This window comes from Lolium rigidum, chromosome 5, assembly GCF_022539505.1.
Source record: "Lolium rigidum isolate FL_2022 chromosome 5, APGP_CSIRO_Lrig_0.1, whole genome shotgun sequence".
Taxonomy (NCBI): domain Eukaryota; kingdom Viridiplantae; phylum Streptophyta; class Magnoliopsida; order Poales; family Poaceae; genus Lolium; species Lolium rigidum.
The window spans coordinates 47109517-47121328 of NC_061512.1; the positions used below are offsets into that span (position 1 = coordinate 47109517).

The following is an 11812-nucleotide window of genomic DNA, read 5'->3' on the forward strand; positions in this document are numbered from 1 at the left end:
AGCACAATGGGGAGAAGACAACCATCTAGCTACTGCTATGGACCCATAGTCCAGGGGTAGACTACTCACACATCACACCGGAGGCGACCATGGCGGCGTAGAGTCCTCCGGGAGATGATTCCCCTCTCCGGCAGGGTGCCGGAGGCGATCTCTGGACCCCCGAGATGGGATCGGCGTTGGCGGCGTCTCTGGAAGGTTTTCCGTATCGTGGCTCTCGGTACTGGGGGTTTCGTCACGGAGGCTTTAAGTAGGCGGAAGGGTAAGTCAAGAGGCGGCACAGGGGCCCCAGATGACAGGGCCGCGCGGCCCAACCCTAGGCCGCGCCGCCCTGTAGTCCGGGCGCCTCGTGGCCCCACTTCGTTTCGTCTTCGGTCTTCTGGAAGCTTCGTGGAAAAATAGGCCCCTGGGCGTTGATTTCGTCCAATTCCGAGAATATTTCCTTACTAGGATTTCTGAAACAAAAAACGACGGAAAACGACAATCGGCACTTCGGCATCTTGTTAATAGGTTAGTTCCAGAAAATGCACGAATATGACATAAAGTGTGCATAAAACATGTAGATAACATCAATAATGTGGCATGGAACATAAGAAATTATCGATACGTCGGAGACGTATCAACGTGGGCCGGCCCAAGCACAAAACCTAGGCCCACCTATCAAAGCAACCAAACCCATTCAATCTACTCATCGCTACGAAACCTTTCCCACACCTCATCGCTCTCTCCTCCCCATTGTTACCTCTAGCCGCCACACCCAATCTACCTCTCTCCCTTACTTCTCTGGGCTCTCACGACGATGAACATGCCAACGCCCTCTAGCTCATCGCGAGCTTGCCCATGCTCTCCCTCTCCTCTGTAGCCTAGCCCAGCTAATCCCCATCAATTCTGCGCTCCATTAGGAGCCTTGGCGCCACCCCCGGCCCTCCTCCATATCGACCTCGACGGGAAAGCCTACTTATCGCCCAACAAAGCATTAACACTCGCGAGCACGAGCGGGAGTTGGATCGCGGCCCATTTTAGGTGTATATATGGTTATTTCTGGTTTTCTGGTCTTGGTTTTATCGTTTTTCCATTTTTCTTTGGTTCTTTCATTGGTTCAATCGATTTTTTTCTTCCTTTTCTTTTCTCTTTTTATCCTTTTATTTATGACTGAAAAGTCTGAACATTTTTTTAATTTGAGGCATTTTCTTCAAATTTGAACAATTTTAATTTTGAACATTTTTCAAATTTAAATAATTTTCATGTTTGAACAATTTTTAACTTTGAAATTTTTAAATTGGAACATTTTACAAATTTAAAAATTTCAGATTTTATTATTTTCTAAATTTGTACCTTTTTTGCTATTTTTTTTTTAGTTTTGAACTTTTTCAAATCTCAATATTTTTAGTTCAATTTTTCTGCTTAAGCATTAAATTTTGAAATTAAAATTGAAAATGAATAATTGGAAAAATAGAAAAACTAGGAGAAGACTTACGTGGACCGTCCCACCAAGGAGGCCTAGGCACGCGGACGAGGCACGAGGCCACGAGGGGATGCCTGCATGAAGCACGCAGGCGGGAGATATGGGCTCCTGTCTCCTGAGCACTACCTCGCGTGGGTCAAGGACGACGATGACCCGAACACGGTGAAACAGAATCGCGGGGGAGCGCCTACCTGCCGCTCATTAACGGGAACGACGAGGCATCGCCTGAAGACAATCCCGGGTGGGCCGGGCATTAATTTATTCGCTCTCTTAAAAAGAAGTTTAACCTTTTTTTATAGTTTTGTCAACCATCCGAACATTAGCTCCTTGGTTGCAATTCTGGCCCACGACGGAGGAGACCCAATTCGAAACCCACGATTGCAACTATTTTCTAAATGTGAACAAATTTTTATTTTGAGCAAATTTGAGTTGAAGAAAATTTAAATTTAAACAAATTTCAAACCTAAATGAAATTACATGAACAAAAATTAATTTTGAGAATTTAAATCTGAACAAAAATTGAATTTATACAAATTTAAAAATCTGAACAAAATTACGTGTACAAAATTTGAATTTTTTTTTTATTGTGAATAAATTTCAGTTCTTTTTTTTTATTTGAAAAAATTGAATGTGAAGAAATTTCAAAAAAAAGAGAAAACCGAAGAAAACAGAATAAACAACAGAGAAAGGCAGCCGAAAATCAGAGAAAAATGGACCAGAAAGAAAAAGCGCAACAGAAAAAAGAACACCCACCAGACGCCCCGGAACTTTGGGTCGGTCCATTTAAATCCGCACGCGTGGGCGGTGCTTAATACGCCCCGCTAATAGGCGCGAAATAGGTATTTCTGGCCCTCGGGCCAGGCACAAAATCAATCCGTGCCGAGCTTTCCCCCTCTGTAAGTACGTGGGCCGGTCCGGCCCGTCACAAAAGGATTCGAGCCGCATCGGGCTGGGCCCTGACACTATGCGTGCATGGGCCGGCCTGATGGCAAGCAATACCTGAAACCCCAGAGCCCCGCCGCACGGGAGCTCCTCGCCACTGACCTGGTCAGTGGGTGGAAGGCACCGCACACCCCCCACGATCCAGTAATTTAGTGGGCCGCGGCCCATTGCATCAGGTGAGTTTTTTTTCCTTTTTCTTCCTTCTTTTCTGTTTTTTTCTTTTCTGTTTATATTTTCGTTTTTAAAATCTAACACTTTTAAAAACTTTTTTCGAGAAAAAGTTATTCATAATATTTAAACAGTTTTCCGAAACCAAAAAAGTTTTTAAATTTGAATATTTTTTGGATTTGAATATTTTTCAAAATTCAAAATTTGAACAATTTTTTAACTCGAATAATTTTCAAAATTGAACGTTTTTTGAATATGAACAAATTTCGAACTTGAAAGATTTTTCGATTTGAACGATTTTCATATTTGAACAATTTTCAAATTTTCAAATTTGAACGGTTTTCAAATTTGAATATTTTTGAATTTAAACATTTTCTCAATTTTCTCAATTTCTAAAAATCAAAATTTTCGAATCTAAAAAATATATAAAAAAACCGAAAACAGAAAAAAGAAACCAGAAAAGATAAAAAGAAAAAAGAAAAAACGAGGCTAAACAGCCACAAATGGGCCTGGCCTATACCTGACCAGGGGGTGTGCGGTGGCCGGTAGCCACCGACCTGGTCGGTGTATAGGTTTTGCCCGCCGCACTCCACTCACTCGCCCCGCTTCCCAGGTCAGAAACAGTTTCAAAACCCTCGTCGCCGCCGACGGCTGTGCTGTGGCGGCGCCATGAACGTGTTCGCGGGGGTCCGCAGCGCCGCAGGCGCGGAACAGAAGGACGCCGGCGGCGAGGCGCTGCTGGAGCTGACGCCGCACAGGATGGCGGTGTGCCACCTCGTGCAGGTCTTCGCGCCGCAGCAGGACGGGGGCCCCGCCACGCCGCCCTTCCCGTTCGAGTCCGTCGCCCACCACAACCGCCTCGGCCTCTTCCTCTTCTCCCTCACCCGGGTACGCTTCTTCTCGGCCCTGGTTCTCTGTCCGTCCCTCCTGTGTGTGGGCTGTCTGTGGTAGTGTGCTCCAGATTGAGTGCGGATTTCGCTTAACCATGTGGGGATTAATGTTACCGTTCTCTCTAAATCCTGCTGCATACAGTAATTAGCGTCGAAATGTAGCATCAGCTGCTTAACTTCTGCTGGTTAATCATCTATCCTATTGTTTGGGCAGAGACAGAGGTATTGCTATTCAGTAAAGCATCAGTTGTTTGCCAGTTTATTACTCGGTTTTGCCTCACGATTTCTATCTAAGCAGCTCGTATAATCTGTATGCTTGATAGCTGATGCAACCATCATATCATTAATCCACTACAGGCCTACAGCTTTGCAATTGCAGCGTTGTTAATATATGCAATTTGAACTTGGGTCGAGAGGATGTTCCCTCATACATTTGTTCTCGATCTATTATTGCATACGATTCATCCACTTGATTTGATTTGATTTGTATGGTGGCCTGTTGTAAAGTTTGGGCCGTGTGTGTATTGCATTGCAGCTTTGCTTATCTCGTCTCCCTCCACAAGGCACCATTTTCACCCATACATGTCCTAACTCTTACCTTATTATCCTTGCAGTCTTGCGAGGATTTTCTGGAACCGCCGCTGGAAGAACTTCTAAGGCAGTTGAAGGCAGTAGATGATTTAGTCAATGGTTGGCTCTGTGAGCAGTTGACAACCACACTGTCAGGGCTTATCTCACCGGACGATTTGTTCAACTTCTTTGATAAGCTACGAGGTGAGATTCGCATCATTGATGGACTTTTCAGTCCTCCGTATTTCCTGCTAATTAAATATAAGGCTCCCAAGTAGACAGCTTACCCTGGAATTGGTTTCTGACAGGGGTGCTCACTTCACCAGAGGGTGCAAGTGTGGAGGACGAATTTCTGGACCCTAATAGCCAGCTTGGGGTTTATCTTCGTTGCTGTATACTTGCCTTCAATTCAATGACTTTCGAGGTGCTACAAGTAGAATATGGCATTCAAAGCCCTTAATTTTGTTTTTGATATTGTTATGCCCTTCCCTTTTCTTACATAGGGATAGGGTACTGAGTGTGTTTGCTGAAAATTCTTGTAGGGTGTCTGCCATCTGTTGTCGAATCTTGTGGCGTACTGTAACTCCGCTGAGACTTCGTATGATCTGGCCGAGGATGAGGATTTTAACAGTGAAATGGAAATGAGCGACCTGATGGATGCAGATATAGGTGTTAGAGCTGGAGTATTTGACAAATACGGTCACGGTTATGCCACTGAGAGCCATATGGGGGAGAGCTCTTCGTCTTTTATCCACGCACCAATCTCACTCCATGATTTTGATGAAGGTAAACACACTAAACCCTTCAAAGTTACTCTAATATTTCTTTTTCATTTTGATGGGATTGTAGAATTATTTTAGGAAGCCAACAAAGTAGGTACACCAGAATTTTGAGAATCAATCACAGACAATAAGAAAAACAGAATGCAACAAGCACAACATGGAAGAAAATCTAACTCAGGGTTTAGCATTTATTCAGTTTCTCTTGTCCTGTCATATGGGATATTTGAAAAGAGTTCACTACCTGAATTAGAACTGATATTGATGTTAGAAACGATATCTAGTATAAGTTCAAAATTATTCCAAGGTTGAAATGTTTGCTTCCTAAAATGCCATCATGCCATCTTTTGATAGAAAAAATACACGCCATTTGAATAGTGCCACTATCTAGCTGGGTCGCAATTGCTACACTATCTTTTCTTGTGGCATAATTATTTGGTTATAGTAATACCAGCTTTTGTTGCAAAACACATGCTTCTTTTTCTCATGCCATTCGGGTGCAGAAAGGTGGGGCAAACAAATGCAATCTATTTGGCAGAGTTTTTTTTTGTTTACCACTATGCCAAAAGATCAAACTTACTTATTGTGATGTATTCATGTCTTCTTTTTGCCAGACAATATTTTCAAAGCAGATGAGAATCCAACTTGTCTGAGATCAAGGTGGCAATTAGAGGCATATCTTAACCAGCAAGCAGACATTCTTGAGAAGTGAGTGTCGCTTGCTACATATAATCAGCTAATACCGCCATCAACTTTGTAGTACTAAGTACTAACTGAACACTAAACGATATGTGCAGTGCCTTTAACATCAGATCTTTTGCTGCAGGGATCCCAGCTCGGTGCCTTTGAATTCATTTAATGCCACCATGACGCAGCTTCAGACATTAGCCCCAGAGCTTCATCGTGTAAGTTATGGCACAGTATAGTATATCTCATGCGTGACAATGCAAGGCAGTGAACAGCTCCCAGTACTTTTGGTTTACTTTTCACCCTGTTCTACCTGACAGGTCCAGTTCTTGCAACACTTGAATGCTCTGAGCCATGATGACTATGTTTCAGCATTAGACAATCTTCACCGCTACTTTGATTACAGGTCAGTCCCAGGCGTCTAAGTCTCCAACCATACTATGGGGAGTGCTTGATATTTTGACCACCTTTTTCTATGATTGAAATGTTACTGTTGCGCAAGACATCAGCTCAATGCTTATGCCAAAATATAGCGCGTGTGAGATTTTTTCAAAGTCAAACCATGTTCAACATCTAGAATACCAAATTAATACCATTAGATTCAACCAACATGACATATATTTTAATATGGTATACATAGGGTATTGTAGATATGGATATTTTTGCCAATAATCTCGGTCAAAGTTAGTAGAGTTTGACTTCCGCTAAAACCAATGCGCACTATATTACAGCAAGGAGGGATTACATGTTGCGAGTGATAGATATTTCAGACACCTGTTCTATCCAGTTAAGCAAAAAACCTGATGGCCAGGCCTGCAAACATTTTTTCTAAGTTAATCAATGTCTTTAAGGAATACAAGAACCTTACATGTTCTCTATCTACAAGGGCCTTTGTTTTCATTTGACATTTCTGTAATCATTCAGATTCCACTTACCAAGAGAGTCTTAATTATGATAATTTAACATGTTGATAAATATGCGCACTCTTGTGATGCTAATATGCTATAGAATCTAGACTGTTGAAAATGCACGCAAAGTAAAATCACCCAAAGAGAAACAACTAATTCTTACCCTAGGTTTAGTGTTGCTCAATGCTACTGTTTATTTCTTGGCCTCTCGTTAAGCTGAAAGGTTGGAGTCTTTTGTCCACAGCCAAGGGGTCATAATTATATGTTGCATATAACAGTAACTTCTTCTAAATTTGTTCTTAACTGGTTATGCTTTATGGATGGTATAGTGCAGGGCAAGGACTTTTTAGTCGCTCTTTGTCTGCAAACCAAGATATTATTGTTGGAAAGTATGAGAGTGCTCTGCTTTCCTTAGGCAGTTTGCATTGTTACTTTGGACATCCGAAGAAAGCCCTAGAGGTAATATAAGGTATTGGTTTTTCTTGTTTTCTTTGGTCAGCCTATCACTCCGTTTATTTTTTTAATATTGCACATTCCTCATTGTTTTTTTTTTGTTGCTTTCTTCCAGGCATTCACGGAAGCAGTGCGTGTTTCTCAAATGGTTAGTTACTAAACTGGCCTCTTTCTCAAATACAGTTCCATGCAATCATTTTGGGACACATCACGTTTTCTAGAGACATGGAAATATAGTGCAAGCTGTTCTTCATCTGTTCTACTTAACAGATGCTATAATTTGTTTTTCCAGAACAATGACGATTCCTGCCTTGCATATATATTAGGAGCCATCTCCAATCTACTATCAAAGATAGGCATATCAAGCACAGTCGGAATAATTGGTTCTCCATATTCACTTGGAAACAATTCTGAACTAGGCACGCCGTTGTCCATTCAGCAGCAGCTGCTTGTTCTGTTGAAGCGGTCGCTTAAGAGAGCTGATATGTTGAAACTTACAAGCTTAATATCCTTCGATCACATCTCCCTAGCAAAATTTGATCTGAAGGTAAGATCTCGGTTTGGTATTATTTGACTTTAAGATGTTTTGAATACCCAGCCATTCTTAAGCTTCTCTGTCCATCTTCCTGCTCCTGTATGCTGTCGTAATGCTGGCATCCAGACATGGCATTACAACTCATAACATACAATGTAGTTGTGGTTTTATTTATCTCTGTGTCAGGCATAAGTTACTTGATCTTGACCAGGCTAGAGGACTGTTACCATGTGTTATAATTTGGTGCGTCCTTGTTGATATTTTTTTTCTCACTGTAAACCTTGGCTTACCAGCATGTCCAGAGGCCATTGGTGTCATTTGGCCCTAATGCTTCTACAAAGCTTAGAACATGTCCTGCCGATGTCTGCAAGGTATGTTACAATTACGCTGTACTCAATAATATCACACTCAATCATTCATCCTTGATAGAGATGATGTATATGTCTGGTTATAATTAATTAGCGTTTTGTCTTATGTTTTATTGCAGAACTTAAGATTAAGTTCCCACGTCTTGTCCGACTTTGGCACAGGTGACTTGTCAACTTCACATGATAATGGTAGCTTCAGCACCTCGTGGCTTAGGAATCTGTCCGCTGCTTCCAGTTCCTGGTGTAGCAGCTCGGCAAAGCCTGGAAAACAAATTGTAAATGACTTTGACAATTTCCACTTCAATGCACAACCAAGTCCAATACCTACATCAGTATTGCAATTAGCCGGCTCAGCGTACTTGATGAGAGCCACTGCATGGGAGCATTATGGAAGGTACTTACCTATTCTCTGCAAATGTTAATCGTGAAAATGCATTTTCATTGCAGAAACTGCAGGCTTTATACTGATTGTTCTAGCTAGGCACAGTATTGTGGATGTGTGGGAGAAACGGAGTGGATTGGTTGGATATGCAATTACCAAGGGTGTCAACTTAGAAAGTGCAAATGCTTAGGTCGAATGCTGTTGGTTTATCGATTGATACTGCTAAATATTGCCCTACTTTTAATAGTACCATACATAAACAGAGGATATAGACCCTGCTCTTTGTTCTATACCTGTTCGATATGCATAAGACCTTTTAGAAAACCTTGGGTCTTACATAGCTCGTAGCTTTAATTCAACCCTGTGGTTTTCTTCAACCTCTTTCTATCATTCTATGTTAACCATTTGATTGGTTCCTTTGTTGCTAACTTTCCGCTGATGTTCATTTCCACTCCATTGTTACTTAAAGACTTAAGTTATATCGAATCATATTTTGGAATAAGCTCCAACTCGTCTCCTTTCTTGCCAACTTGTTATTTGCATCCTTTCTAAAAAACTGATGTTGGTTAACCCTCTCCACAGTGCTCCGATGGTTCGAATGAATGCTTTGGTCTATACAACCTGCTTTGCTGATGCTGCAAGGTATAACAAATGAATCTGTAGCTAATATATTTCTTCAACACTTACAATTTTATTTACATTATTTTCCTGTTATGTGTAAGCCGTGCCTTGTAAATGATCTTATGCTTTGCTAATCTGGATATGTGATCATATTGTATGTTCTTTTACAGTTCACCAGAGCTGTCACTAGCATACGTCAAGCTAATTCAACAATTAGTAGTCTTCAAAGGGTATTCTGGTTAGTTATAATATGACCCAAATATATGTGCTATAACCTCCAAGAGCTATGTAAGTTTCCATAGTTACCTAACATTATGCGATTGTTGTACAGTGGCTTTTGGTGCTCTAAAGCTTGCCGAAGAGAAATTTCCATCCTCGACGAATCCACACATCCAGCTTCTCAAAATGCAATTGCTTCATGATCGTGCCCTGCATCGGTACAAAGCTGTTTCTTGACTCTGAATTATGCGTCCACAATCTGATCTGTTAATATTTGTTGTCAAAATTGATCTATGTAGAGGACACTTGCGAGTTGCGCAACAAATCTGCGATGAATTTGGGGTGCTCTCATCTTCTGTCAGTGGAGTAGACATTGAGTTGAAGACTGAAGCTAGTCTACGGCATGCCCGCACGCTACTTGCTGCAAAACAGTTTAGCCAGGTTTTGAATTTACTTGCTTATTATAGTTTACCCAATAAATGTCTTACTCATCTTATTGGTCATTTTAACTTCATATTTTCAAATGGATTCACATATTCTAAATGCATTTACTACTTTTCCGTATGCAAATGTCTTCCCCTCTTTTACCTTTACTGGTTCATGAACATTTCAGCCATGTTGGCCCAACAATTCAAGGAAAAGATCTATTCCTCAATACGTGAGTGTCCTTTGTGCAGGCAGCAGTCGTGGTGAATTCTCTTTTCTCTACATGCTACAAGTACAACATGCAAGTAGAGAATGCAAGTGTTCTTCTATTACTCGCTGAAATACATAAAGTAAGACAAATCATTTTTGTTGAGGCTAGACCCTGATAAATATAGAGAACTAATATTTCCCCTCTCCTCCCCTCAGAAGTCCGACAATGCAGTCCTTGGCCTTCCTTACGCATTAGCAAGCCAATCATTCTGCAAATCATTTAACTTGGATCTGCTTGAAGCTTCTGCCACGCTTACTCTTGCTGAACTGTGGCTAGCTCTTGGATCAAACCATGCGAAGAGGGCATTAAGCCTTGTTTACCAAAGCCTTCCTATGATTCTTGGCCATGGTGGTCTTGAGCTGCGTGCTCGAGCTCATATAGTCTTAGCAAAATGTTACTTAACTGATCCAGAATATTCAGGTATATCCGGATGATGCTTTCACGTTCATGTGGTTCTAACTTTTACGCTGTGTTGCTTGATGTTCCTTTCGGGATCATGACAGTTTCCGAAGATCCTTGTGCTGTTCTGGATCCTCTAAACCAAGCGGCAGAAGATCTGCAGGTTTTAGAGGTGAGCTGACGATTCCATCTCAAACATTCTTCCGGAGAACAATATTACTGGGATCGAGTCCAAAATGCACGAGAATGATCTAACATCTCACATGAATTAAAAATCCGTTGTGATACGCAGTACCATGATATGGCGGCGGAGGCCTACTATCTGAAGGCTATGGCGTATAACCATCTGGGCAAGGAGGGCGAGAGGGAGGAGGCAGCGGCTCGTTTCAAGGAGCATGTCACCGCCGTCGAGAACCCACGCGACGAGGAGGCTTCACTCGCTTACTGAGGTAGTCAGGCTGCACAGTTGAGCGCTAGACTGCAAGATGCGCCCTGGTACGAGCATGTATGGCCAGCAGCAAGACAGCAGAAGGTGGATAAACAGATGCGATGTCTGCTCGGTCTGCCTGATCTCAAGGCTCTATCCATGGCTTCCTCACAAGCTGCCTCTTCTGTGTGTAAGTGAGTACCTTGGGATGCACGCTGGCTGAACCTTTACACAGTATGAGAGCGTTGATGATCTGATCGTAGATCATACGGAGAACAAGTTGTGTCACTGGCTGCTAGTCTCGTCTGGTGACTCGATGGAGAGATAGGTGCATATCTGTCTGGCAGCATATCCGGCGGCAGCAAATCTGATGGACCTACTTGTGTTCTATGCTGTGTGTAGTGAAAATTCCTTGGAATTTCGATCCTATGTTTTTTTTCTTCTTTTCCTCTCGTTTTTGCTTGTCGGAGTTTCCAGATCATCTACTCCAGATGAAAATTATAAACACGTTTCAATTGTAATGGAAGTTTGAGATGTGATACATTTTGACTATATTCTCTTTACTAAAAATCAGATAGTCAAGCATCGAAACAATAACTGAATCACGGTGTCCTTGAACATGGACAGAAATACTACTGGCTACTCCAAAGAATCCATGTGCATTCATACAGTCCACCTTGAGGTCTACCCATCGATTACATATCCGGGCACAAAACATGATACGAGTCCTGTCTGTTCTACTCTTTATCAGAGAGCATCTAGGGCGTCAAACTCCAACAGCAAAACTGGAGACAGGAACTAGGGATCAAAGATAATGGAGGATGTCCTGATAACTTTAGAGCTAACAACCTGCTAGATGGATAGATGATCCTCCTCATTCTATTCTTGCTAAACTTGTATCAGACTTAACTATTATTGAGTAAAATAAAGGTTGTTTCCCAGTGTCAAAAAAAAAACTTTAGAGCTAACAAAGTTTCAGCGCCTCAGTCCACCATAGAGGCATAATTGACTGCGGAATAACGCACATGGAACAATTCAGAACGAGCACAAACCATACAGATAGAAGCTAGGAATTTGTACAGTCTTCCTTGCATGGGAACCGACAGCAAGCAAGGAGAAGACGAGCACCTCTGAAGAATCCCCCTTGAGCCATTCCAGTGGCATTTTCTTTTTCTCGTCCTCTGCAAAGCAAGAAAAATTCCTCCCAAGACACTAAAGGGCCGCCTTCTTTGTCCCGTCCTTACCCTTATTCAGGAAGAGCAGTTTACAAAGTTGGCTACCCGAGAAGGTGTGGTAGCATGGCAT

General features: G+C 42.0%; 1 protein-coding gene across 1 annotated transcript; it reads left to right on the top strand.

The window, feature by feature from the left end:
• Positions 1 to 3310: 3310 nt before the first annotated feature.
• On the top strand, positions 3311 to 11024 carry LOC124652925 (anaphase-promoting complex subunit 5-like). Its single transcript, XM_047191971.1, has 20 exons — positions 3311 to 3460; positions 4077 to 4236; positions 4341 to 4456; positions 4575 to 4818; positions 5426 to 5519; positions 5638 to 5716; positions 5819 to 5904; positions 6736 to 6865; positions 6975 to 7007; positions 7152 to 7406; positions 7688 to 7765; positions 7882 to 8156; positions 8727 to 8786; positions 8936 to 9003; positions 9097 to 9202; positions 9284 to 9425; positions 9662 to 9760; positions 9837 to 10101; positions 10185 to 10252; positions 10373 to 11024. Exons 1-20 carry the CDS (start codon positions 3332 to 3334, stop codon positions 10526 to 10528), a joined length of 2643 nt encoding a protein of 880 aa, XP_047047927.1. The 5' UTR covers positions 3311 to 3331; the 3' UTR covers positions 10529 to 11024.
• Positions 11025 to 11812: the final 788 nt, after the last annotated feature.

Coding starts and splice junctions, on each gene's coding strand:
- LOC124652925 (XM_047191971.1), top strand. CDS start 3,332: ATGGCGGTGTGCCACCTCGTGCAGGTCTTCGCGCCGCAGCAGGACGGG. Junction 9,004..9,096: donor AGTCTTCAAAGGGTATTCTG/GTTAGTTATAAT, acceptor ATTGTTGTACAG/TGGCTTTTGGTGCTCTAAAG. Junction 10,102..10,184: donor AACTGATCCAGAATATTCAG/GTATATCCGGAT, acceptor GGATCATGACAG/TTTCCGAAGATCCTTGTGCT.